Source organism: Cannabis sativa, chromosome 1 (assembly GCF_029168945.1).
Source record: "Cannabis sativa cultivar Pink pepper isolate KNU-18-1 chromosome 1, ASM2916894v1, whole genome shotgun sequence".
Taxonomy (NCBI): domain Eukaryota; kingdom Viridiplantae; phylum Streptophyta; class Magnoliopsida; order Rosales; family Cannabaceae; genus Cannabis; species Cannabis sativa.
The window spans coordinates 45,595,559-45,621,161 of NC_083601.1; the positions used below are offsets into that span (position 1 = coordinate 45,595,559).

The following is a 25,603-nucleotide window of genomic DNA, read 5'->3' on the forward strand; positions in this document are numbered from 1 at the left end:
TACCCTTTATTTATAATTCCTACACATTTGGTACCATCGTTTTGAATTTCGTAGACTTAAATTTCTAGTATGACTAAATTACTCCTCATTTAAATAATTCGTATAATTTTAAATATTTTTAGTTATTATATGATTTAATAAATATAAAACCAAATAAAATTCTATTTGATTCAACTTCCACTTTTGTCCATCTAAAAAAAACTTTCATTTATATATTCTTTGTTCCTTCCAGTTCAGATATACAATCGTCAGGTCAATACTAATATATTTTATATAAATAAATACAGGACTTGAAATCAAACAAAGAGAACACTGAACATATATCATCTAAATTATCACATGTCACCTCTTTATATATAAATATATTAGCTCCAAACCATAAAGCTACTATGTAGTATCTATTATGCTACGAACACAATACGTGAACAAAAAAAAAAACAAAAAAAGACCAAAACCTTCAAATTTAGACATGAAAAATATGACTTAACAGAGATAAAAAAAAAAAGGAATCGTATAGGATTTTTTTCAAAAATAAAATATATTAACTCATATTATATTAAAATTAATATTAAAAAGAGGGGTAATCTACTCATACTTGAAAATTAGGTCCACCAAAGTCAAAGATAGGGTACTAAGTGTGTAGAATTTGTAAATAAATGGCACCAAGTAGTTAATTTTAGAAACATAAGGTACTAAACTTGTATCTTGATAAAACACAAGGTACTAAATATATGTTTATTGTTTGTAAATAAATAAATTAAAAATATTAAAATAAGGTCCTCCACCGTTCCATCTAGCCACCGGCGAGAACACCCTGATCTGTCACGCCACCATATCGACATGGTCGGTTTCGCAGCGACGTTTTCAGTCAAAGAATAGCGAGTGGAAATTAACAAGGTCCTCTTCCTGTTGCATAACTTGTGTTTTGGATCCTTGATTCGGAGTCTGAGGTTGGTCCTACGCTCAATCCTAATTAGAGTCCAGATCTTTTACGGGCTTCTCGACGAAGTCAAAAAACAACGAATCACTCAAGGTCTCTCTTTCCTTTCCCAAGGTATTTGATTCCATGTGAGCATCATATCAGCAAACAGTACCTTATTAGCATTGTTTTTGCACTATTTTTTTAATGGGTTGGATGCTTTTTATGGTCTTTGTGTCATCTTTATGGCTTGCCCCTAATTATTTAGGGTAGATTTATAGTTTGGTCAATGGGTAAGAGAAATATTTCATATTTGGTATTCGTGGCTTTTGCAAACGACTTTTGAGATTTGACAGATAAGTGTTTCAAGTTTTTTGATATTATTATATGAATTGTTTTACAATCTTCATTCACATTACATATTTTTCATTAAATTATGTATTAATAGAGTTTTATTATTATTTTGTAGGTCAATTTTGTGGAGGACCTACTATTACAGAGACTTCGCTGATAAATTTTTTAAATATAATTTATTTGAGAGTTGTCATCTTTTTACTATTGAGATTTTCTTTTATTAGTTTTTAATATTATCGCGAGGGGTTAATCCACTTCTCTTTATCTTCTTGTTTTGTAGATATTTTGTGGAGCATTTTGATATGTTAATGAGTTGGTGTGTAGCTTTTAATGTTACAAGGTAAAGATCCAGTTTTTTGGTATGCTGTTTGACGACGTTATAACTTTATTGTCTAAATTTTCGGGGGCAGTTTGTCTCATGTTGCTCGCTTACTTTAGCAGTTCATGGTTTGACAAGCATGCCTTTCGGTTAGACGATGAGCTATCTTGGTTCGAAGAGGTTCCTGCACAGTTTACAGATATCTATATCGTAAATTCATGTGTGATTCTAATCACTACGTCAAAAAAAAATATATATATATATATAAAAACATAATAAAAAAGTAATTTAATTAATTGAAAAATAAACAAATATAAATATTAAAATTAAAAAAAAATCAAAACTTTTTCAGCTTAAAACAAACAAAATTTTTTAATATTTATATTTATATCGTACGTGATAATGTGAAACTAATATATATGGATTTATTTCTTCCCAATCTCAGTAATTTGGTAGCGTTGTGAGTATGGATCTTGGATAATCTTTGTTGGCGGGGTAACGATTTTGATTGAGAGAGCACTTAAGGAAATGAGAAGAAAAATAAGTGCATATTTATTTTTTACTAATTTTATTTACTATAAAGGTAAATAACCATTAAAAAAAGTTATGGAGATGATGGATGATACCAATCGATGAGGAAGAAATAGATAGATTTGACACGTGGGTGTGTAATATTATAAAAAATAAAAATACATTGATAATATTTAATTTTAATTTTCATACATAATGGAGCATCTTACAGTTAGTGATGGCAAAAAACTCCCTATCACTCATAATTTTTCTTTACCCTCGAATACCACTCCTGTTCAATTAAATTATGTCAGCAAAGTTCTTAAAATAATAAAAAATCTTGTTAGTGTGTGTCAACTTACTAAAGATAATCATTCTTTTAGAATTTCACTCTACTTGGTGTTTTGTTCTATGTGCTGACCAAATTCATAGCCTCACTTGCACCAACTGAGCTTGAGTGTCACCTTGCAACCAAGGATTCCAGTTCATGTTGTTCCCTTATTAGTAATACTAATTGTACTACCAATCATGACATTAATCATAAAAAATAAAATTTAACGTTAATTTTCATATATATATATATATATATATCTGTATACTAATAAAAATCTAGCTACTCATTTAAACTAAATAAAAATACTAATTAGTTTTATTTTATGTTAGATGTATAATATTTTTTAACACCCTATCCAACATTCGATTCGGTCTAATTAGATATTTAAAAATAATATCTAATTCGATTCGATCACAATTGGATATTCAATATTTGACGGTCAATTATAATTGAATCGATCGATTGTAATTAGATTGAATTTATTTATGCACACCCTTAATCACTCTATCCCTCCTACCAAACTTAAAAGTTATTACTCAAATCTCCCATCTTATATTCTCTATCCTCTATATCCACCCTATTCTCTCCCTCCGAAAGTTATGAAATGTATGGAGACCCAAAATTTTGTAAAAATCTAATAAAAGGCCTGTCTAACTTCACAGCCCGACTAATACTTGGCATAATTCATAAAATGGGCCGCATTTAAGCCCAAAATAGTAACATTACTATTACTAAGTAAAGTTTCCTTTCCTCCTACCAAACAGAAATATAGTGAATTTTAGAGCCATTATACTATAAAAATATTTATTAAATATCCAGTAAGGATAGGCTTATCCAGCTCTCGTCCACGTGGCAGCATTCATATGATACTCCATATTCTCACGAGAATACCCGTTTTGCCACGTGTCTAGGTGAGATCCATGCAAAAGCTCAAAGACACCAAATTCATAACTCAACTCAATAGCCTCAAACAAACACACACACAATTAGAGAAAGATCATCTTAGCTAAGCCATGGCATCTCTGGCGACCTTAGCTGCTGTGCAACCAGCTACCATCAATGGCCTTGGTGGAAGCTCCCTCACAGGAACAAAGCTCTCAATCAAGCCCACCCGCCAGAGTCTCAAGCCCAAAACCTTCAGGTTAATTTGTAACCAATTAACTTTCAAAATTAATTCATAGCTATATATAAATTTAATTTGTGTAATAATGTTTCTTTAAATAGAAGTGGTGCTGTTGTGGCCAAATATGGAGACAAAAGTGTCTACTTTGACTTAGAGGATCTGGGCAACACCACAGGGCAATGGGATTTGTATGGTTCAGATGCACCTTCACCATACAACCCTCTTCAGGTATTTCACTATCTCACAACTTAAGTTAGTTGTAACCATGTTTAGGTAGTTAAGTATTGTTTAATGGGTACTTAAGAGTTAAGACAATTATTATATATGTTGACAGAGCAAGTTCTTTGAGACATTTGCTGCTCCATTCACCAAGAGAGGATTATTGCTTAAGTTTTTGATATTGGGAGGTGCTTCCACTCTTGCTTACCTTAGTGCCACTGCCTCAGATGACATTCTACCCATCAAGAAAGGTCCTCAACTTCCACCAAAGCTAGGACCACGTGGCAAGATCTAAGCTCATCATTTGGTGTTTTTATTTTTCAACTTTGTATGTACCTTTTGATTTCAGAATTTGTAAGTATGTCCCAAAAAGCGTACTTAAGACCCCCTTATTTGATTAATCGAACAAATTAATGTAATCTCAAATGCAATTTGAGGGGGACTGCTTTATTCAATCATTCTGTGGAGTGCTGTTTTTCTATATTGATATTTTTAATCCAAACAAAGAAACAAAAACATGATTTGAGTACTTAAAAACTACAAAACCATCTTCTCTTGTACAAAAAGAAAAACATCATATTGCAAAATGTTTCAATCCCCAAATTGGCTTCCCTATATACAATTAACTTGATCACAATGAAAAATAGGTAACCATAACTTGGACAACACCCTCCTTTCCATATGGGGGTTCTAATTAGTAAAAATTTACATTTGAAAAGCCTTGGCTTTTTGTTTTTGTTTTTTGTTTTCAATTTACTTTATACCTTAAACTTATCTCTCTTTAACACTGTCTCTACTACTTCTTCTTCTTCCACACTCTCAATTGTCATCAATGGCGCGCCGTTGGACTTCTCAACCCTCCCAATGTCTCAAGATAAGAAGTCTTCTTGTTAGTGACAATGTTGGCAATTTTTTGCATATGGGGATGTTTTACTCCTTCACTACCTTCTTTTGGAACATCTTCAAATAATCCTGCTAACTCCTTCTTTGCAGCCTCAGGGTCACCACCCTGTTCCAAACCCCATCCCATGAAATCGGACAGTGTCATGGTCTCGGCTGCAGAGATGGAATCATCTTTCGGGCTAGAGAATCTGTCCGGTGGAGATGTGCATTGAGGGGTAGCAGCTCCTGTGGATTCTCTCAATGAATTCCTCCTATATGAAGCTTGTGATGGATTTTGTGTCACATAATCTGCATACAAAACGTCTTCAATCCTTGATGTGACTGTAAAAGCTAAGCTCTCTAATATTCTTGAATAGCTTTCAAGAACGGCTTGTCCTACATCCTGTCAATAAAAAAAACCAATTAAGAAGAGAAGTTTCGAATGTAATGACTTGAATTTGAATATGATTATTTGGTGTCTTACTCGGTTGTATTGGATTTTACTGATGTCTAGTGCAGATTGAGGGATTCCAGGGAACCTTTGCTTGAGAAGGAGTAAAATAGTCTCAGCTCTCTCTTCAAAAAGTTCTCTTTTTTCTAAACTAACAGCTGAACCCCAAGCTGATTTCCCATCTTTTTGGTTCATTTTTCTTTTCCAAATCACAATGGAAGCTTCAATTCTGTTCTTAAGGTCTAAAATCTTGTGTTCAGAGGATAAGTCTAGAGTGGTAAGAAATTGGTCAGGGTCAAAGAACTCAACTGTAATACTTCTATAAATTGAATCTCCTAAACTTGCTCTTCCATTCTAAACACATTAAAACAAAAAAAGGGTTAGACAAAGAAAGAAAGAATGAAAAGAAAAACTTTTGTTGTGTAATTATTATTTACCTTGGGGAGGGATTCAATGTAGTTATCTGGGATTTCCATTTCTGACAAAGTTTGAGCATTTATGGCCATTGCTGCTTTAAGCACTTGGTTTACACAATCTTTCTGATACTGCAAAAACTTTCTTGACATTTCTGATAAACCATCTTCAGGAACTTTAGGAGCAGGTAACCACCATTTATCATCTTTTCTCTTTGCATTTCCTTTCTCTGAGTCTGGTGCATCTTTTGACACATAAGAGAATTCATTTTGGTCCTTGAAGTTATCAAGACAATCCTGTTTTCATTTCATTATATATACATAATTTCATTAGAGAACGAATAACACTCATATATTTGTATTTGGTCAAATGTTGTGTTCTTACAATGAGCATGGCATCAAGTTTGCGAAGAGCAGGAATGTTCATGTGAAGATCAGTCCGTTGCCTTGTCACCATAATCTGTTAGAAATCAAAACACACAATAATAAACACACATCAAAATCTGATATGAAACTGAGAGAAATAATTTGTGTTTAATTTAATTTATTTGATTACCTCCATACTTATTCCATCTTTGGATTTCTGTTGTGAAGGGACAAATTCAACAATGTAATCAGTAACAGATAAGAGCCAATCTATTTCTTTTCTCCACCTGGCTTTTCTTTCTGCTGACATTGGCTCTAAACGCCATTGTTCACCAAAAACAGAGGCTGCATTTCATATCCATCAAAAATCAACAATAACCAATCATATATAATAGCAAAATGACTTGGTTTTGGTATATAGATTATAGTTATATTTTTGGAAATACGAAAAAATAGGAAAAAAAAAAAAATCACCTGCAAGGTTTGTAATGGCATTTGATAATGCTAAAGCTGAAGAAACACCCTTTCCACCACCAGACATATCTTCACCCAAAAGCAATTTAGCAAACCTTTCCTTCATTTGTTCCATATCTGGATCCAAAAACACACCAAAAAATAAAATAAAATAAAAAAGAAATGCAACTTTTAAATTAACCAAATTTTTATGTACTGACAAATTCAACCACATTCTTTAATTTTCCAACCAATAAAAACAAACATAAAGTATTGAGTTGTCAATCAAACAATTAGAATAAATACAATTCTAAGAGACAGCTAACATATAATTATTATTATTATTATTATTATTATATAATACTAATTACCTGAGGTCTGAGCTTCTTTAACAACAACATTAACAACATCTCTAGACCCAGTAGCCTCATGATAATCTTTACCAATACGAGAATTACGAGAGAGCTTAGACCCTTTGTCTTTTTTAATAAAGGCAGACCTTATTCTCTGTCTTTCCATGTCGTTTAAGGGTTTTCCTCCATAACTCCTTGTACCCATTACACGTGGGTCTTCAAACTCCTCCTCTGTTTCATCATCCAAACACCCAGAGCTCTCAATTCCAAGACTCTTGGCATGTCTCAACCCGGCGGTAGCAGTTGAGGCTTCTTCTTCTTCTTCGTCGTAGTCGTCGTTAATCATAAATGGTGGCCTCATATCTTGTTCATGCTCCTCTTGGTCTAACACCATTCTCTTCTAAGTCGTTTTGACACAACAAAGTTTGAGAGAGAGATATAAGACCAGAGGAGAAGGAAAGGAAGGAGATTGAAGAACAAGTTTGCCTTAACTTTTCCAAATGGTTATGTTTTTTTTATTATTATTAGTGAGTTTTGAGAAAATATTTGGAGAGGTCATTGAGTAATGTTTTTTTTTTTAAGTTGGGTTGGCTAAACGTGGGGTGCATAATGAAAGAAATTGAGGTGGGTTAAGAGTGATTAAATTTTAGAAAAATTATTATTAATTTTTTTTTTTTTATTGAATTTAGAATGTTTTGTTTTATTTAATTATAAGTTTTATTTTGTTATGGTGTAGTAGTAATTGTATGGTTGAGGATTAAATTTGTTTGGGTCAAAGGGGAATAAGGGTGCTTAAGTTTCGGGGTAAGACAGACGTGCATGGCGAAGCTTAGCTTAACTACCTCCTTTTTTGTCTGAATTCTATAATAATAATAATAATAATAATAATAATAATAATAATAATAACAATGTTTTAATTATTTATTTAAGAGTAAATACCATTTTGGACCCTGTGTTTTGCAAAAGTTACAGATTGAACCCTGTGTTTTGTTAAATGACAAAATGGACCCTGTATTTTCTAAAATAGTACAAATAGGACCCTGAGTTTAATTTTTGATAACTTTTTTTTTAATACAACCAACTTGAAGACAATGCTTAATACGAACAAATACAAAAAATGTAACGGTTTTGTCATATAGCACTTTTAGATCGGATTATAATTAAACTTTATTTTGACAAAAAATCAATTCAGGGTCATATTTGTACTATTTTAGAAAATACAGGGTCCATTTTGTCATTTAACAAAACACAGGGTCCAATTGGTGACTTTTGTAAAACAGGGGGTCCAAAATAGTATTTACCCTTTATTTAATTTGTTTTGTTTTTATTGGTTGAAAAATAATAGAGAGTAAATTAGACGGTTGAGATGGGGTCAAGGCAAATTGATATTATACATGTTTCACGTAATAGGGGTTGATTTGCTAGGTTTTATTTTCTCACTCCAAACGAATTTATTTTCGATTACCAATCATTGTTATTCACCCACCTGCCTACATTATAACTCATTACGTTTATTATTATTATTATTATTATTATTATTATTATTATTATTATTGTGTGAAACGTTTGCTTGTGGAATTTTGAATTTGCTGAGTGAATTCATTAAAAAAATGAATTTAGTTTCTTTAATTTTACTTTGATCACATATTTCGAAAAGGGATTACTGAAAAACAAAAGCAAAAGAAAAAAATTACAAAAATATAACTTATTATGGAATTTTAAATATTTTTATAATTTTTAAGATTTTATTTATATAAAATATAATTTTTTAATGTATTTTTTATGTTGGTGTACTTTTATCATTTTGTTGTTATTTGTGTATTTTTTTTTTATGTTATTTTTTAATGTATTATTTTATTTTTTTATGTTATTTTATTATTATTATTTTTCTGTTACTTTTATTTAATTTTTTTATTATTTACTTGTGTCTAAATAAAATATTATAAAAATGTAAAAAAAAACACAAAATAATAAAAAAAATCATTAATTTTTTTACAAAAATAACAATTTTTTAATTTTTCCTTTCAACTTTTTTTTCTTTCAAAGGAGGAAAAATAAAAAATATTGATTTTACAGGCTACTTTTTGTTGTTTAAGCTTAGTAAATATAAATATATCATTGCATTTTCCTTTTCCAAATATTTAACCGTCATCAAATGTAATAATTGTTATGGGATACCATTACCATCCTCAAGTTTGGTTTATACTTCTACGGTAATAAATTTGATCCCCACTCCTTGTCCTTGTTTATGAATAATAATAATAACTTTACTTCTTCCAACTTTGTCCTCTTAAAAATAATAATTAAAATATATAAATCACATAGTTGAGTGCTTAAAACCATTAGAAATACTAAATTGTCGAAAATACTCAACTATTATAATCTATGGTTTCAAACAATCACTACTACAAACACCACTATTCTCGTCGGTCCTGAAAACTTTTTTTGGGGACCGTAAGTCAGTGGATCAGTGATCTTCAATTGGAGGTGCAGTGATGGCAGTCGTGAGTTGTTATGGTCTTTGTGTGCGTTAGAAGAAGAGAACAAAGAGACAGAGAATAGAAGAAGAGAGAGAGGAGGGTTGAGTTATGAGATGAGTATTTTTAGGTTTAATAAAAAAAAATAGTCTAAGTTTAGTGTATCAATTTTGCCCAAGTATATGAATATTAATTCAAATTTTCCTAGGGAAGAAAACGAGTTTTCTTCATCTCAACTATCGTTTCACTTATATTTAGCCTTCTAAGTTAAAATTTTGACAGTAAAACCCTCAAAACTGCAAAACTAGTAGCAAATTTAAAGTGTCATTTGGGTAACTGTTATTATGGATTGTTCATGTGTACACTCTTGTACACATGACACTTTTATATTGGTACACCTAATATTATTATTTCAAAATTATTTTTAAAATTAAACAAAATGATAAAAATAAAAATAAAATATTTTAAAAAAATAAAAAACATTATAAATTTTGAAATAATTTTTATATTTTTAGGTGTACCAATATAAATTTGACACATAAAAAAGTGTACACATAAACAGTTTATATTGGCTATTAACTATAAAAATAGATAGATAACTACTTGAGCTAAGTGACCTGTGTGTTGGAGGTTCTAAGTTCGAGTTTCAAATTATGTATTGTGTAATATATAAACGCTTAACTAAAAAAAAATTATAAAAAATAGATGACATAGAATAATAATTGAGAGAGTTTAACGGGTTTTTCATTTTTATACTTCAAAACCATTTTTTTTGCATTTTTACAAAATTCTACATAGAAATCCTTATTGCAACTAGCGCTGCAACCTAAATTGCAACAAAAAATTGTATGATAACCCCTATTGCAACTAGCGTTGCAATCACTTTAGAAACCCAAACCGTAAATTTGAAAAATAAAATTAAAAAAACAGTGAATGAGGTAATTTCTCAAAAAAAAAAAAAAAAAAAAAAATTAGTTCACATGCTTACAAAATAAAATACTTATGTAAAATTTTCCAAATAGTTATATGTTAATATGCCTCATGACATTCAGGCTCGTTGTATGTTCAACTGTACCACTATACGACAACGTTTAGGGATCATATTTTCTGTGGAATATCAATTAATTGATTAATTCCCATGATAGAAAATCTGAGAGAACGAGTGGAGAAGTGTGAGTGACTCAGTGAGTCAGACAAACAATATCAGAACAATGGAATCGTCAATAGGCGTACTGATGCCAATCCCGATCTACGAAGGCCTTCAGAGAGAACTGAAGAAACGATTCAAAGTCTACAACCTATGGGAGGCCCCCAACAAGAGCCAGTTCATCAACACCCACGCCTCTTCCATCCGAGCCTACATCGGCACCTCTGGCTTTGGAGCCGACGCCGATTTCATCAATGCTTTGCCAAATTTAGAAATAATCGCAAGTTTCAGCGCCGGAACGGATTTGATCGATTTGGAGTTGTGTAAGGAGAAAGGGATTCGGGTGAGCAATACACCGGACGTTTTGACAGATGACGTAGCGGATATCGGCGTGGGATTGATACTTGGTGTTTTGAGGCGGTTGTGTGATGCTGATCGGTACGTGAGGAGCGGCGGCTGGAAAAGTATTGGGGATTACAACCTCACCACTAAGGTTGGTCTTTCTTTATTAATTAAATCATAAACAACAATACCATTTCTTTATTAATCTCTTATTTAATTTTTACCTCCGAAAATATCTATTGGAATATTTTTTTTATTATGCTTACAACATAATTTTCGAATAGTTTATAGTGCCGTTGAAGTTTTTTGAATAAATTAGAATGTGAGGGACTTTATTTTCGGTACTGTAAACTATTCGGAATTTTTTAAAAATTTACAAGGATAATACTTTAACTCTTACGAAAATAGCTATGAAAAAAAAATTGAAAAAAATATTTTAGCACGCGATTTCAGACATAAAGATTGATTAAAAAATTGTAATAGAAATTTATAATTAGTACTCTTATTTTAATTAAAGTAAAATAAATAAAATTTAATATTAAATTGCACCCGGTACCATCGAAGGAAGCTTTAGCATTTGTCCAAAACAAATGGTAAAAATATTTGTACGATCTATTCTATATGCTTATTGTCTCATACTCTCATGTTTAAATAACTAATCTTTTTTATGATGTTTAAAAGTATTTTGTATTGATATAATAATAAATAAAATATTATATTAATTCTCTAAATATATATTATAATAAAATATTATATGTGTATGCATAAATCGATTCAATCCAGTGAAAATCTATCGATCTAATTATAATCGATCGCTAAATATTAAATATCTAATTATGATTGGATTAGATTGGATGTTATTTTTAAATATCTAATTAGATGGGATCGGATGAAGTGTCCAAAAATCTAATACATCCAATCTCCAATCGAAATAATTAGTACTTTTATTTAGTTTGAAAGAATTTTGAGATTTTATAGTGTTATACGTAAAATCTATATGTATATATAAAAATTAACATTAAAATTTTACTCTTTTTTTCTTATATTGGATGAATCCAATCCAATTCAATACATACTAGACTTAAAATATTAAATCCAAAAAAATATTGGGTCTGAAATATTAGATAAACTCAAATTAAATAAATAAACATATATGAAATAAATTCAATGGATAAAACCGTTCAAATCCAACATCTAATGGATGTTAGATCGGATCCAATGGTAAAATCTAACATCTAATATATTATTATATTGAATCTGGATGGACCTAAATATATTAGATGTGGTGGAATAAACACCCGTAACCACTATAATCTTATAATACCTACAATATAGTCAAATATTGTGAAACTTTCTATTTTTGTGTTTATTATAACCCATCATCATATATGAAAATAATTCAAATCAAATAGACAATAATTAGACAAAATTCAATACAATTCAATCATAATTCACTATATTACAACTTCTCCACCCCTTTTGAATCCAAATTTGAATATTTTTTTCAGCTCAGTGGAAAAACAGTAGGAATCATTGGGTTGGGGAGGATTGGAGAAGCCATAGCCAAAAGGGTGGAAGGATTCAATTGTCCCATAATATACCACTCAAGATCAGAAAAGGCAGGAGTGAAATACAAGTATTACCCAAATGTGGTGGAGTTGGCTGCCAACTGCCAAATCCTGGTGGTGGCATGTTCACTAACGCCGGACAATCACAACATTGTGAACCGCCGAGTGATCGATGCTCTAGGGCCCAATGGTGTTGTCATCAACATCGGGAGAGGCGCTCACGTCGACGAGGGCGAGCTGGTTTGTGCTCTGGTTGAGGGCCGATTAGGTGGAGCAGGGCTTGATGTGTACCAAAATGAGCCTAATGTTCCACCACAACTTTTGGAGCTTGATAATGTGTTGTTGTTGCATCATGTTGGAAGTAGCACCTTTGAGACTCGCATCAGCATGACTGAATTGGTCATCGCCAACTTAGATGCTCACTTTTTTTATAACAAACCACTCTTAACTCCAGTTGTTTAGATTAGCACATGATTGATTATTTATAGCTACTAGTTGTATAATCTTTTAACAATGCTCATTAATGATTGTATGATTTGATATTCAAAATATTAAAATTAAATATTCCGTTTTCAGAAGTAAAAAATTGTAATGAGATAGTGTAATTAGCACTTCTCATTTGATTTTATCTTCTTACAATATCTTTTTTGACTTCTGTACTTGAAAATACATATTAGAATATTTAATTTTAATATTTTTGCATCACAAGTTAACATATTAAGAATTCTATTGTCAAATGAATTATTTTAAATTTTTCAAAAATTTTACATATTTAAATTCTAAACTCAAATGAGTATTTTTTTTTTTTTCTAGTGTTTATTATAGATTATCCTTGAATTCTAAACTCAAGAACCCACACAAAAAGAAAGATAAGAAAGAAAAATAAAGAACAATACTTGAAAAGATTCTCAGCTAATTATTAATGCTTCTTTGACTCAAAAAGTTTTATTAATCCTATAATAAATATACAAACAAAACAAAGGAAAGGAAAGTAGGAAGCTTTTGTATCACTATATTGATCGGATTTCCCCCACTCTTATATGTAACAAAAATTTTGATTTCACTTTTTCTTTAATTAATTTTGTACCACTATATTGATCGGATTGCCTTACACTTTTATATCTTACAACAAATATCATATCCACCTGTGTATATGAATCTAAATAAATGATGGTATGTACTTCTCGTATAGCCTTCAGCTCAAATAATTTAGCCTTTCTTGTGTAAAAACGTTTGGAAAAACAATCAAAAAGTCAAAGAATGCATCACCAGCACTAGCATGGAACATCATGACAGTTACTCCCTGTCTGGGATCTTCCTTGCAGCACCAATTTAAGTGAGCTAGCCCACCGTTACTGGCGCTTTCACCTGAAAATATTGTAGAAGAAACACATAAAATCAATGTAAAATCAGATAAATGCCACCAACTAAGCCTGGCAACCAATCACCACCTTCCTCTGAAATATTTAATATTGATCTTTACAGAGAGAAAAAGCAACTCATTTGTTTTGGTCTAATTTAGAAAACCACTTACTGTTTTAACTGATCCCCTCAAATCCCCAAGGAAGTCTTCAACAGCTGATACATGTTGAAGGGCTATCCAAACATGAATGCTTGTTTAAGTCTGCACTCATTCCTATTGTCTCATCTACGCCTCACAACAAAAATCTTCGGCTGCACTGAAATCCTCGGCTGCAGTATAACCACCATCTTTCATTAACTCGGTCAATCCATCTGATACAAGGTAAATGTCAGGTTTTGACGTGTCCCCAACCAGAAAGGGAGAGAATCCATTGCCCACATCAACCCAAGCACAGCCAGGGGATTTCCTCACACCCAAATCTCTCATGAACACCCTCACCTCTGCTAGCTTTTTCCAATTCCCGGCAGCAGCATACATATTTGCAATTAACACATAGTAGCCTGAATTCTCAGTCCTCATTTTCAGTAGGTTCTCGGCTGCCCATTCCCCTATTTCTACACTCCCATGGATTCGACAAGCTCCAATCAGAGTGGCCCACATGGCAGCAGTTGGCTTGTAGTTGTGTGGCATCCTTGTGATAGTCTCCTTTGCTTGCTTTATTAGACCAGCCCTCCCATAAAGATCAACCATGCAAGCATAGTGCTCCAAACGGGGACATATATCAAAAACACTCGACATCTTCTCAAATAGCATTTTACCTTGCATCACAAGACCCGCATGGCTACATGCTGATAAAATAGCAACCATGGTTACATAATCTGGTTTGATCCCACGTCTGGTCATCTCATCAAATATCTTCAAAGCAGCTTGGCCCTCTCCCTGCATCCCATAACCGGACATCATAGTAGTAAAGGTTACTTTGTCTCTCTTGGTCAAAGAATCAAATACTTTTTTAGCCTTGAAAATCTTGCCCGACCTTGCATACATGTCCACAATTGCATTCCACAACAACAAATAATTCCCAAATTCTTTCCGCTTTATAATGTAACAATGGAACTCCTTTCCATGTTGGAGATTTGCTACTCGGGCACAGAGAGGTAGGATGCTGGCAATTGTGACATAATTTGGTTCAAATCCCGACAGCATCATTTCTCTAAATAAGAATGAGGCTTCCTCAACTCTATCCATATGAGCAAAACCAGAAATCATAGAATTCCAAGTAATTATATTTTTATCTTCTATCAATTGAAACATAGTATATGCATGCCTAAGGTCCTCACACCTGGAATACATAGTAATTAGTGCATTTTTTAAATTTTCAAACCCATAAATACCACTGCGAACTGCAAAACCATGGATTTCCTTCCCCAACTTAATGGCACCCAAGTGGGAACAAGCATTCAAGCCAATAATCATCCCCACTGAGTCCGAAAGATTACCACTAAATCTGATTTGAGAAAGCAACTTAAGAGCTCCCACGAAATTTCCTGTACGCACACACCCTCCAGCAATGGTGTTCCAAGTGATGACATTTACTTCATTACTCTCCATCCACATGCTTTCAAACAATTCAAATGCTTCATTCCACATTCCCCTAGAGGCATAAATCGAGATCATTGAATTCCAAGATACTGCATCCCTCTCGGGCATTTTATCGAACAAGTGGCGAGCAATGTCTATAAGCCCAAACTTCCCATACATGGCGACCAATGCGTTGTGCACAAACAAGCTCCACTCCAAAGAGCAATGCTCAATGGACATGTGTGCCTCTCTTCCAAAAGCTACGTCCATCTTTTCGCCACAAGCCTTTAGCACAGCCGGGTAAGTGAAATTATCTGGTCTAATCCCTCTATTTACCATTTGTTTGAAGGCAGATAGAGCCTCACCAAATAGCCCATTTTTAACGTATGAAAATATGAGCAGATTCCAAGGCAAAGGATGCAATATCTTAGAATTCTCAGTAAAAACATGAGCATCAACAAGAAGGTTAAAGCTTGTGTAAAAAGAGACCAGCTTTGGAACCAAGCTAGGATATTGTTCAAATCCCAACACAATAATGTGAGCATGAAGTTGTTTACCTTCAGAAAGTGATTTAAGATTGGTGCAGGATGTAATAAGAGACGAAATGGGTCGTAATAATAAAATGTTGTTGGAACAACTAGTAGAAGAAGAGACATGATTTTGGACAGTAGAGAAAGCTTTAAATGCTTTTGATAAATGGCCCTCGCTTGTGAAGTTCTTAATGGCAATAAGAAGAGAATCTATCATAGAAACATCACTATTTGAAATCGTCCCTTTCCACTTTCTAGGAATAAATTTTTGAATGTGAGATACAGAGAGGCTCCGAAGGTTGAAACGAAATGAAGAAGATTGCATATACTGTATATGCCAAATCGAAACACCATAAATTAGATTTTATTTGGAGAGAAATTTCTTAATGCCACCAAACACTTCATTTACACCAAGATATGAAATTATCCGAAAACTAAAAACTTAAACACAGTACTGAAATAAAATATATGTAGAACAAATACAATAGAAATGGGATCGATTCACATGAAAGAAACAGAATTTTTTTTATTGAACCAAAAAATCAGAAAACCGTGAAAGTTTCTTACGTTTCAAATCTACACATCCAACAAATTTCGTATGATTCATTACTAACAGATATTCATACTGTAACGTTTCAAATGGTAACAATTTCTAAATCTTAGCACTAAACATTATGAAGACAAACCTAACTATCATTAAAGAATTGAATAGTAGCTAAATCAAATCCCTACAGAATGTCACAAAAACAGATTGAAGCACTTGACAAAACTCAAACAACCAAACATAGTTTCCATCGCTTTTTTGTATTCAATATAACAGCCTCAAAACCCTAAGTAAATTACCTGTTGTGAGCGAAACAAGTGAAACGGAATTCCTCCTCTCCAATCTCCGATCTAAGGTTGACGATAGTTCTAGGGTACCGCTGATTGAGTTTAGTGACAAAACCGAAGAAAGCAAAAAAAAAAAAAAAAAAAAAAAAAAAAAAAAAAACTAGGAATTTAAGTGGAGCATAATCCCCAAATGAAAACAAAATTCACAAAATTGAAAAGAAAAACTAATCAAATACCTTTCGTAAAGCGGTGGCGAGCTCGGCCCGAGTAAAGTTAGCCGCGGCAGCAGTGGTTAGGGGAATCCCATTACGGAATTGGTACAAAGCTACGTTTTTGAGTATGTACTCGGTAAATTGAACCCTATTTAACAACCCAATAAAAGAAAAATAAATGCGGATTTTTATATACAAATAATTAAGTTCAGAAAAGAGGGAAATTGAATCGAGGAAGAAATGAAAAGATGAATGAACCTGTCACCATACTCGCCTAATGTTCCACCACAACTATTGGAGCTTGATAATTTCTTGTTGTTGCATCATGTTAGGAGTAGCACATTTCAACGTGCCTGTAAATTGGACTGTAAATTATTCCGAATGTTTTGTAAATTAGATGAAGAAAAAACAATTGCTGCAGTCAAATAATACTTGCTTTATTAGTAAATATTATTTCACTTATATAAACAATTTCATAAATAAATGTTTTTTTAAAAATATTTACTTTTCTAATAAGAAAAATGCTTTAATAAAAAAAAAATTAATTAGTAATTTTTTTCTTCAACTTTGTGGCAAATTATGTATTTTGAACTTTTTTGATTGTTAAAATTTTTTTCTGAACTATTGAGATTGTTAAATTTAAAGACTTTTCTCTAATTTTAGTAAAAAAAATTTATATGAATGAAAGTTCAAGGGACATAATTTAGTACGTATCAAAGTTTGTAGATATTAAAGTTGGGAACAATTACTGAAACAGTTAAATTTTTAACAATCTTAATAGCTCAGGAAAATTTTTAACGGTAAAAAAAATTTAAAGACACGATTTAATATCAAGAAAAAAAATTATTAATTAACCTAAAAAAATATAAAGTTAATTAAAAAAATATTACCAAAACACTAAATAAAATAAACACCACATAAGAGGATCTATTGTTAAAAAAAATTCTTAAGTAAATTTCTTGCTTTCTTTTCTGTAGATCATTTTTACAAACACATGGAGAGCATTGGCGTTCTGATGACATGCCCGATGTCTAGTTACCTCGAAACACAACTACAAAAGCGCTTTAATCTCTTCAAACTGTGGTCCTATCCTTCATTGGCGGATTTCCTGAAAGAGAATGAGAACTTGAATTCAGTCAAAGCAGTAGTCGGAGACACCAAAATCGGCGCCGATGCCCAACTCATCGATTCCTTCCCGGGGTTGGAGATTGTGTCCACCTACAGCGTCGGTTTAGATAAAATTGATTTGAGAAAATGCCAACAAAAGGGGATTAGGGTTACCAACACCCCCGACGTGTTGACTGACGACGTTGCCGACCTTGCAATTGGGTTAATCTTGGCTGTTTTAAGGAGGCTTTGTGTCTGTGATGGGTTTTTGAGAAATGGGTCATGGAAGAAAGGCGATTTCCCATTGACTACAAAGGTAATTACTTGATTTTTTATGCAAAGTTTGGCTTTTTCTTGAATATTTTTACTAATATATTTGATTAAACAATGGCATGTTTCCTGTCATTATAAACAGTGTTTTTCTATGTTACATTTGTTTTAGTAGCTTAGACTAATTTACAAAACTATTATATTGGATGAAGATGAGGATTATGTTAGAAATTAAGAGCTCTTTGTTATGTTGTGTATTATAATGAATTGGGTTATATATTATATTTTAATATAATATTATGTCAATAACAACATACAATTTTATATATAAATATTACATAAAATACAATCCTTTGTATACCAAAAGAACCGTTAGTATGCTATTCTTATTACTCTTTTAAGTATTAACCTTGTTTACTTGCTTGGCTCTTTTCAGTTTAGTGGCAAAGCAGTTGGAATTGTTGGGCTGGGAAGAATTGGTTCAGCAATTGCTAAAAGAGCAGAAGCATTTGGCTGCAAAATCAGTTACTTGTCTAGAACTGAGAAACCATATCCAAACTACAAATACTACTCCAACATACTTGACTTGGCAACCAATTGTGAAGTCCTTGTTGTGGCGTGCGCTTTGACAGAAGAAACATTCCACATTATTAACCGTCAAGTTATCGATGCATTGGGTCCGAAGGGCATTCTGATCAACATTGGACGAGGCTGCCATATCGATGAACCAGAGCTTGTTTCTGCTCTAATGGAAGGCCGGTTAGGTGGGGCTGGTCTTGATGTGTTTGAAAGGGAACCGGAAGTTCCTGAAGAGTTGTTTGGACTTGAAAATGTTGTTGTTTTACCTCATGTGGGGACTGACACTCATGAAACATGTGATGCAATGGCAGACCTTGTTGTCCAGAATTTAGAAGCATACTTTCAAAACCAGCCATTGTTAACACCAGTTGTTTGATTTTGTTAACTCAGCTTTTGGTGTACTTTCATTTTGAGGGAAACCGTTGTCAGACATATTATTTAGAACTTTGCTTCTTGTTTTCTGATTTTGAAAATAGCAGCCATTGTTGATTGAACTTGTAAAAAGATGTTACCTTTACATAGTTTCCTAGTAAAGTTTCCTCTTTTTTAGGCTTCTTAGCAGCCAAGCATCATTTATGAAAAGGTAAATCCATAAAAGATAGACACTACATTAGCTAAGCTTCAATACATACAAACAAACATAGCTACACTATACCTTAAAAGTCCAAATTATTAGATAAGGATCTAGAAAGATACAAACAAAGGAAGGTGACGAACCACCCAAAAACAAAGGCACTAAAAACAGAGCAAGTAAGCTATTGAAAGTCATTACGAAAATATTCAAAGAAATAAAGACCAAAAACATTAATGGGTCATAAAAACCAGCTAGGAAGTTAATGGGCAGTAGTCCTAGGAGGGAGGAAGAAGTCCCACGTATGAAAATTTCGAAGGAAATCTCACCAAAACCACAGCATTGATCATCATCATCAAAGAAAGGCAACTATAAGGGGTCCTTAATAAAGACCACAAACAACACAGTCAGTTTCACATGACGAAGCCAAAACCAAAACTACCCTCAATTATTTGGACCATTTTGTCTCCACAATGATAAAACAGTTAAAGAAGGAAAAATAACTGTACGGTACTGTTTCTGTTGCCCCTCTACTCTTTCTCTCGAACATCCAAAGCTGTGTAAGAAAAACTTGGCCTTTGAGCTCATTGAGAGGAAGAAGCTCCCCTGAAGATGAGAAAACTAAGAGTCTCCAGGGTAAAATAGATGAAAGTTCCTTTGTTATGAGTGAAGTAACACCCAAAGTTTGAACCCACCACACATTGCCAACCAGACCCATATCTCTTATCAAACTCCTGTCATAAATCAAACCTAACAGCTCAGCTTAAGATATGTATATATATATATGTGTGTGTGCGTATAGACAGAGAGAGTGGGAGAGAGAGAGACCTTTTTTATGTGGGCAGCTATAGATCTGCAGTCAAAAACATCAAAGATATCTAGAGCTTGAGAAGCAGCGGCCATGGCTTGCATCTGCATCTTAACAGGCATGTCAGTGTCCTCGATCAAGGCTTTTCCTTCCAACATCTTCACTTTCCTCTTTCTTCCTTGCAGACCCAGTTAGGGATTTTTTTCAAGTGTTTATTATATTATCCTATTCCTATATATCCTTGAATTCTAAACTCAAGAACCCAGACAGAAGAAAGATAAGAAAAAAAATAAGACTTGAAAAGATTCTCAGCTAATTAATGCTTTTTTGACTGAAAAGTGTTATTAATTCTACAAATATACAAACAAAAGAAGGAAAGAAGGAAGCTTTTGTAAGGAAGAGAGAGAAAGGACCTAATCTAAGCCCAAGCTCAGTCTAAGCTTATCCCTTTACCGTATTCGAAATCCAAACGTGAAGGAGTAAAAAACAGTGAATATATATATAAATATATAAAATGGTTGTTAACAAATATGAATGTGGCACATGGTTCAATTTGGGTGGTGTTTTGTCTCCAGAGTTTTGGGGGTATGTCCACGTCTCTAACCTAGATTCTAGTTTCCAATTAATAATGACACATCTATTCTTCATGATTGAGGATCTCTCTGCTTCTCTCCACTTTTGTCAGACTCATTGAGGATAATGATGGGTCGTTGGTGATGGTAAAGGATAAAGTTATTGTGGTCAAAATTAAGCCAAGCCAACACCTTTTTATTATTTGTTATTGGACTTTACTCATTTTTCATGTCATTGCCACGGCTGCACCGCCTACCTCGGCCTCCCTCCCTCTTAAAGCTGGCCTTATTTAATTTGGTTAGATGGAAATGGAATATTTGCAGCAAATATTTACCACAGGTATGACAAACAAATGTCCTAATAAGGCAAAATTACATAAATTCATATAATAATTAAATAAATAAATATTTACATTTTTTCTATTGGCGATAAAAACTAACTAAACTTACTAAAATGCACACCGTGGAGTTAAAATCTCTGTAAGTATTGGAACCAAGTAGCAGCAAAACACCATTATAATAAGCTTAAATAGCCTTATCATCAAAATAATAGTAATAAAAAAGACTATTTATCCATCTGTTGTTGCACTTAAAAATCTTAGATTATTATACCACTAATAAAATATTTAGGGTCCAAAAAATTTATTCGTCAAACTTAGGATAAGAATTGTTTAGTTGTCTTGAAATTATAACTATACCTGTCTCCCTTAACAATCAATACTGGCTTTGTGTCCCCCTCAATAACGGGGGTTTCGCACGTTTATGAAAGAAAGTAGGTATAGAAATTAGAAAGAAATTAATATTAAATAATAGTGAAAGTTATATACCATAAAAAATTGGCATTATTTCACCACAGCAGAAAAACTCATTCCAATCTTGAAAATCTTTAATGCCTATATTGACAAAGTAGGGAAAATGTACAGGGAGAATTGTTGTTGCTAGAGCTATGGACATTCAATTACAGTTCAGCAAATAAATAAATAAGACGCTCTATTATCTCATCAAAAAGAAATTGTTGCTGCTAGAGCTATGGACATTCACTTACAGTTCAGAAAGAAAGATAGAAAAAAGAAAAGAAGACATTCTATCTCAACAAAAAATTGGCCAGCAAGTCTCACCTCCCTTGAAAATTTCCTTACACTGCCAAATATATATCAATATTTATTAATATTCAAAATCTTCACTGACTATCAAATTAGCTCTAGTCTGCAGACTCATGTCCTCTGGATCATGCATTATTGCCCTTTCTGCCTTTCCCGGATCTGTAAGTGAAAAATAACAACTAATATATGCATAGGTAGGTAGAGCATGAAACCAAATATTATTCCTCGAACAAGTGAAGAAACACCAATTACATAACTTCAAAATTCAAATGGCATCAGAGAAGAAAATTAAACATGTGACATAAAGCTATTGATACGCTTACTTATCGTCGCCACTATCACAATGGTAAGATTTCCAGTACTCCTCTTCAGCCTCACCTGTATAGAGCAGAGCAAGGGAGGCTTGTGTAATTAGTATAAGGGTATGTGGTTTGCATTTTAATATTGGAGATAAAATGATAATAAGGAGTCAATGAAATAATTACTTAAAACCCCGCCAGAATGAGAGAAGTATTAAAATTGTGGCTTACCAGTAACTGCTTCTATGAACATAATAAAGTTTTTTGAAATAACACCACCTTCGACAAATGCTGCAGTTGCACGGGCTCTTATAGCTGATTCTGGTTCTTGAAAACATATGTAACCCGAATCTGCTCCAGAATCAAGGTCAACATACTGCAAGGAAAAGATTCCAGATGAAGGATAGTTGAGCCAATTAATAAGCAATAACTCGGATAAATATATGTATATATAAATTTCCAAAAGACTGCAGCTATCCACTACAGTTCACTTATCCAATCACCTACATAATAATATCAAGTGAACACAGTTGCAAATTGTGCCATGGCACCAAGGAAATCTTAGTGGCCGTAACAAAGCTTGGATCTTAATCCAATTCAGATAATAGACATGCAAGTGAAGTGATATAAGGTTTAGAAAGACGCAAGCTAGCTAAAAACAGAATGTATATTGTTTTCCTAACACATAAATATTTTCATAGAGAAATAAAGGAGTTTAATTAAGTTGTGGATACAACCTTAACAGTGCCAAATCTTTGAAAGGTGCTCTTAACTTCCGCACACAGGAGAGAATCATTTTCTTTTTGGGCAGCAGCTTGTCTTGTTTTTTCATCAACAGAGCTTTTTTGTTCACTTTGATCTGTACTTTCACATGTTTTTTGTCCATTACTCCCTCCATCTAACTTTCTCTCCAATTTTAATGCAAGAACTAAACCTTTCTGGTACCTGAATTCATTATATTAGAAATGAGTCAGGCTGCAAGCACATGGTGATATTGGGTCCAAAAAATAAAAAAACACTATTGAAGCCAAAGACAAACTAACTTTAGTTTCGTTCCACCATCCTTCACGTCGCCAGCACTCAATGAATTAGACTTTAGAGCATCACTGATTAATGATTCTCTCTCAGAATCAAACTCTTTTCTGAATCAAAAGCCATGTAAGAATAACTAAAAGAGTTAGTAAGAAGACAATAGAAAAAGTACACTTTTGAAAAACTAAAGATGGTTAATAATGCCTGCATCAACAGATTGACTGTATCCAACTGAAGAAATATTTGTGAAAGAGCAATTTAACTGAATTACATGTTGAGTAGAAGGACTATCATCAGCAGTAAGCACAAATATTACTGAGAAATCGACTATCCACGTTAAAGATAGATTTAAAATTATTATAAGTTTTTATTTTATTTTGACTTACTTTGGCTTTAACTTTAACTCGGTACCAGCATAAATCAAAGTTTGCTTCAGAACATTATCAGCATCTCCAGCTATTGAGAATTCAATTAATGCAGTGCCACAAAAGCATTTTTTGTCAGCTACATGACTAGGTAGCCTCACACTATTAACCTATATATGAAAGAGAAACCAAATATCCCACAAATAAGAAAAAAGAAACAGAAACCTGATAGGAATAATCAATAATCACACATATACAACTACATTTTACCAAGAAAAAAAAGGTACCACCTTGCCATAATTAGAAAAGAAAACTTCTAAATCTTCAATCTTGACATCATACCCCAAAGGTGAGGCTGCAATGGTTCTTGTATCTACTTGCTTTATAACCTCTTCAGGTTTATTAAGCTCTCTAGCTCGACCAACCTCTTGCCCTTTACGAACCCAAAATAACAAAAACAGAACGAGTCAAACTAAACAGACTAACATACACATCTATAGACCCAAAAATCTCTAAGTAGCCAAAGTACAAGTTGTGAAAATCCCACCATCATCAGAAACTTTCAAGCAATTGGAGTTTCGCAAAATTTTAGCCACGGATTTCACAATTCGATCAGGAACATCATCGCGCTTAGTGTTACGACTCAAACCAAGCAAACTTCTCATACGAGAGAATGTACATATCAGAGCCAAGCTGACCACTTAACCCTCGTATAGTCAAAGATCATGAAACAACCACAAAGCAATATTTCCGAAAACATAATATACACACATTATCATAAGCAAATATATACACAGACGGTAATCGAGTAATCGAAATATAAGGATACAGCCATTAGGGCTTTGAGAAACAGATTTCCTGAGAAAATCGTCTCTAGGAAGATTGCTATCGCTAAAGTAAAACTCAACCTGAAAACAAAGGTATTTTCATATATGGAGTAGATTATACTATAAAGAATTATAATCATATTTACAATAGAGATTAAATTTTAGTACCTGACGAAGAACTTTGTTCTTAGTGTCTTCGTCCCATGAAGCCATTTTCATTGAAGCGGACCTTCTTCTCTTCTTTTCTTTCCTATAATAAATGTCTCTCTTTTGCCGCTCTGAGGGTTTTATTTATTTATTTATTCAGTTAGAAGTCTGAGGGTTTTATGTGACACTGAATATTAAATTAAATTAAAGTATTAATATATAAATGTAATATACATATCACCAAATCAGAGTGGCGCAGCGGAAGCGTGGTGGGCCCATAACCCACAGGTCCCAGGATCGAAACCTGGCTCTGATAAATAGAGAAAGGCTTCCCAACGCTTTTTTTTTCATGTCGTTTTGGACTTACCGTAACAAATATGAACATAAAACGACATGTCGTTTCACTTACAGCCACAGAAAACGCCGTTAGATTTTAAGTTAAATTCTCCGTTAGTCGGTAGAACAACTCGTGAGTGGAGCGTCACATCACGTGTCATTTTTTAATATCAGATTTTTTATTGAACGGATTCTTTTATTTTTTTTTGAGAACATTATTAAACGGATTTCAATTTTAAAAATTTAATCAATTAATTTCACGATGATGAATTATTGTTACGAACTGTAACAAACCAAATTCATAATATTTTACTTTTTTTTTTTCAAAAATGAAATTCATATTTAATAAAAATAATCGAAAAAAAAACAATCTAAAAAATTTTATAGATGAACAAATAAAACAAACAGACATTTTCAGATGAACAAATAGAAACAGGCACGTAGCTAACATGTGATTTTAAATTTAAACACATTCTTGAAAAAGGACAATTTATAGGACAAAAACAAAATTATATGAGTTTTATTTTTCTTTTATTGAAATTGACTTTTTAAAGTTATGGATGAATTTTGTAACCATTATTTAAACAATTTATTTTTAATTTTTTTAATTAGGAAAGTGAAAAAAAAATATATTGTGTAAAAGTATTTTAGTTATAGTCTACTTCGTGTTTTCTTTTATTAATATTCATTATATTTTTTCTTTCATCACTTTCTTTCTCATTTTTTTTTTTTTTAATTTTAAAACAAAAATAAAACTTACCAAATCTATTTTTATTTTCTATTTTTTAAAATAAATTTTAAAATAAAAACAGTGTTAAGCATATTTTTAGTTATTTTACC

The 25,603-nt window shown here is 32.6% G+C and overlaps 7 protein-coding genes and 1 non-coding gene across 14 annotated transcripts; 4 read left to right on the top strand and 4 right to left on the bottom strand.

Moving 5' to 3' along the window:
- Window positions 1-3,196: 3,196 nt before the first annotated feature.
- LOC115707843 (photosystem I reaction center subunit VI, chloroplastic-like) lies at window positions 3,197-4,236 on the top strand. Its single transcript, XM_030635925.2, has 3 exons — window positions 3,197-3,577; window positions 3,661-3,787; window positions 3,894-4,236. The coding sequence occupies exons 1-3, from the start codon at window positions 3,450-3,452 to the stop codon at window positions 4,071-4,073; spliced, it is 435 nt and encodes a 144-aa protein (XP_030491785.1). The 5' UTR covers window positions 3,197-3,449; the 3' UTR covers window positions 4,074-4,236.
- Window positions 4,237-4,299: 63 nt separating this feature from the next.
- On the bottom strand, window positions 4,300-7,589 carry LOC115707832 (rop guanine nucleotide exchange factor 12). Its single transcript, XM_030635914.2, has 7 exons — window positions 6,715-7,589; window positions 6,365-6,481; window positions 6,081-6,235; window positions 5,910-5,984; window positions 5,549-5,821; window positions 5,145-5,465; window positions 4,300-5,063 (listed from the first exon to the last, which is right to left on the bottom strand). The coding sequence occupies exons 1-7, from the start codon at window positions 7,088-7,090 to the stop codon at window positions 4,608-4,610; spliced, it is 1,773 nt and encodes a 590-aa protein (XP_030491774.1). The 5' UTR covers window positions 7,091-7,589; the 3' UTR covers window positions 4,300-4,607.
- Window positions 7,590-10,212: 2,623 nt separating this feature from the next.
- On the top strand, window positions 10,213-12,816 carry LOC115707835 (glyoxylate/hydroxypyruvate/pyruvate reductase 2KGR). Its single transcript, XM_030635918.2, has 2 exons — window positions 10,213-10,813; window positions 12,171-12,816. The coding sequence occupies exons 1-2, from the start codon at window positions 10,385-10,387 to the stop codon at window positions 12,690-12,692; spliced, it is 951 nt and encodes a 316-aa protein (XP_030491778.2). The 5' UTR covers window positions 10,213-10,384; the 3' UTR covers window positions 12,693-12,816.
- Window positions 12,817-13,126: 310 nt separating this feature from the next.
- Window positions 13,127-18,094, bottom strand: LOC115707830 (pentatricopeptide repeat-containing protein At1g71490). Of its 7 annotated transcripts, none has more exons than XR_009688463.1 (6): window positions 17,787-18,094; window positions 17,006-17,112; window positions 16,772-16,895; window positions 16,548-16,627; window positions 13,765-16,032; window positions 13,127-13,598 (listed from the first exon to the last, which is right to left on the bottom strand). XR_009688463.1 is itself a non-coding variant. In XM_061117417.1 (5 exons), exon 5 carries the CDS (start codon window positions 16,027-16,029, stop codon window positions 13,879-13,881), a length of 2,151 nt encoding a protein of 716 aa, XP_060973400.1. In that variant the 5' UTR covers window positions 16,030-16,032; window positions 16,548-16,627; window positions 16,772-16,895; window positions 17,006-17,100; window positions 17,787-17,921; the 3' UTR covers window positions 13,659-13,878. The 7 variants fall into 7 exon arrangements, 1 of the variants encoding a protein (XP_060973400.1); XR_009688467.1 differs by having other exon boundaries at window positions 17,022-17,100; window positions 17,787-17,921; XR_009688469.1 differs by having other exon boundaries at window positions 16,548-16,616; window positions 17,018-17,100; window positions 17,787-17,921.
- On the top strand, window positions 17,640-19,207 carry LOC115707836 (hydroxyphenylpyruvate reductase). Its single transcript, XM_030635919.2, has 2 exons — window positions 17,640-18,170; window positions 18,561-19,207. Exons 1-2 carry the CDS (start codon window positions 17,742-17,744, stop codon window positions 19,077-19,079), a joined length of 948 nt encoding a protein of 315 aa, XP_030491779.2. The 5' UTR covers window positions 17,640-17,741; the 3' UTR covers window positions 19,080-19,207.
- Window positions 19,208-19,291: 84 nt separating this feature from the next.
- LOC115707844 (uncharacterized) lies at window positions 19,292-20,697 on the bottom strand. The gene is made up of 2 exons (XM_030635927.2): window positions 20,103-20,697; window positions 19,292-20,008 (listed from the first exon to the last, which is right to left on the bottom strand). Exons 1-2 carry the CDS (start codon window positions 20,238-20,240, stop codon window positions 19,859-19,861), a joined length of 288 nt encoding a protein of 95 aa, XP_030491787.1. The 5' UTR covers window positions 20,241-20,697; the 3' UTR covers window positions 19,292-19,858.
- A 930-nt stretch (window positions 20,698-21,627) lies between these two features.
- Window positions 21,628-24,602, bottom strand: LOC115707833 (la protein 1). Its single transcript, XM_030635915.2, has 10 exons — window positions 24,449-24,602; window positions 24,283-24,361; window positions 24,001-24,153; window positions 23,744-23,886; window positions 23,475-23,623; window positions 23,100-23,198; window positions 22,794-23,001; window positions 22,288-22,432; window positions 22,081-22,135; window positions 21,628-21,916 (listed from the first exon to the last, which is right to left on the bottom strand). The coding sequence occupies exons 1-10, from the start codon at window positions 24,497-24,499 to the stop codon at window positions 21,883-21,885; spliced, it is 1,116 nt and encodes a 371-aa protein (XP_030491775.2). The 5' UTR covers window positions 24,500-24,602; the 3' UTR covers window positions 21,628-21,882.
- A 69-nt stretch (window positions 24,603-24,671) lies between these two features.
- TRNAM-CAU (transfer RNA methionine (anticodon CAU)) lies at window positions 24,672-24,743 on the top strand. The gene has a single exon. It is a non-coding gene; the product is annotated as a tRNA-Met (tRNA).
- The last annotated feature ends 860 nt before the right edge of the window (window positions 24,744-25,603 follow it).

Coding starts and splice junctions, on each gene's coding strand:
- LOC115707843 (XM_030635925.2), top strand. CDS start 3,450: ATGGCATCTCTGGCGACCTTAGCTGCTGTGCAACCAGCTACCATCAAT. Junction 3,578..3,660: donor CTCAAGCCCAAAACCTTCAG/GTTAATTTGTAA, acceptor TTCTTTAAATAG/AAGTGGTGCTGTTGTGGCCA. Junction 3,788..3,893: donor CACCATACAACCCTCTTCAG/GTATTTCACTAT, acceptor ATATGTTGACAG/AGCAAGTTCTTTGAGACATT.
- LOC115707832 (XM_030635914.2), bottom strand. CDS start 7,090: ATGGTGTTAGACCAAGAGGAGCATGAACAAGATATGAGGCCACCATTT. Junction 6,236..6,364: donor TGCCATTACAAACCTTGCAG/GTGATTTTTTTT, acceptor TATGAAATGCAG/CCTCTGTTTTTGGTGAACAA. Junction 5,064..5,144: donor GTAAAATCCAATACAACCGA/GTAAGACACCAA, acceptor TTTTATTGACAG/GATGTAGGACAAGCCGTTCT.
- LOC115707835 (XM_030635918.2), top strand. CDS start 10,385: ATGGAATCGTCAATAGGCGTACTGATGCCAATCCCGATCTACGAAGGC. Junction 10,814..12,170: donor ATTACAACCTCACCACTAAG/GTTGGTCTTTCT, acceptor TATTTTTTTCAG/CTCAGTGGAAAAACAGTAGG.
- LOC115707830 (XM_061117417.1), bottom strand. CDS start 16,029: ATGCAATCTTCTTCATTTCGTTTCAACCTTCGGAGCCTCTCTGTATCT.
- LOC115707836 (XM_030635919.2), top strand. CDS start 17,742: ATGGAGAGCATTGGCGTTCTGATGACATGCCCGATGTCTAGTTACCTC. Junction 18,171..18,560: donor ATTTCCCATTGACTACAAAG/GTAATTACTTGA, acceptor GGCTCTTTTCAG/TTTAGTGGCAAAGCAGTTGG.
- LOC115707844 (XM_030635927.2), bottom strand. CDS start 20,240: ATGTTGGAAGGAAAAGCCTTGATCGAGGACACTGACATGCCTGTTAAG. Junction 20,009..20,102: donor TAGCTGCCCACATAAAAAAG/GTCTCTCTCTCT, acceptor GATTTATGACAG/GAGTTTGATAAGAGATATGG.
- LOC115707833 (XM_030635915.2), bottom strand. CDS start 24,499: ATGAAAATGGCTTCATGGGACGAAGACACTAAGAACAAAGTTCTTCGT. Junction 23,887..24,000: donor CTTGAAAGTTTCTGATGATG/GTGGGATTTTCA, acceptor GGGTTCGTAAAG/GGCAAGAGGTTGGTCGAGCT. Junction 22,136..22,287: donor GTTCATAGAAGCAGTTACTG/GTAAGCCACAAT, acceptor TGCTCTATACAG/GTGAGGCTGAAGAGGAGTAC.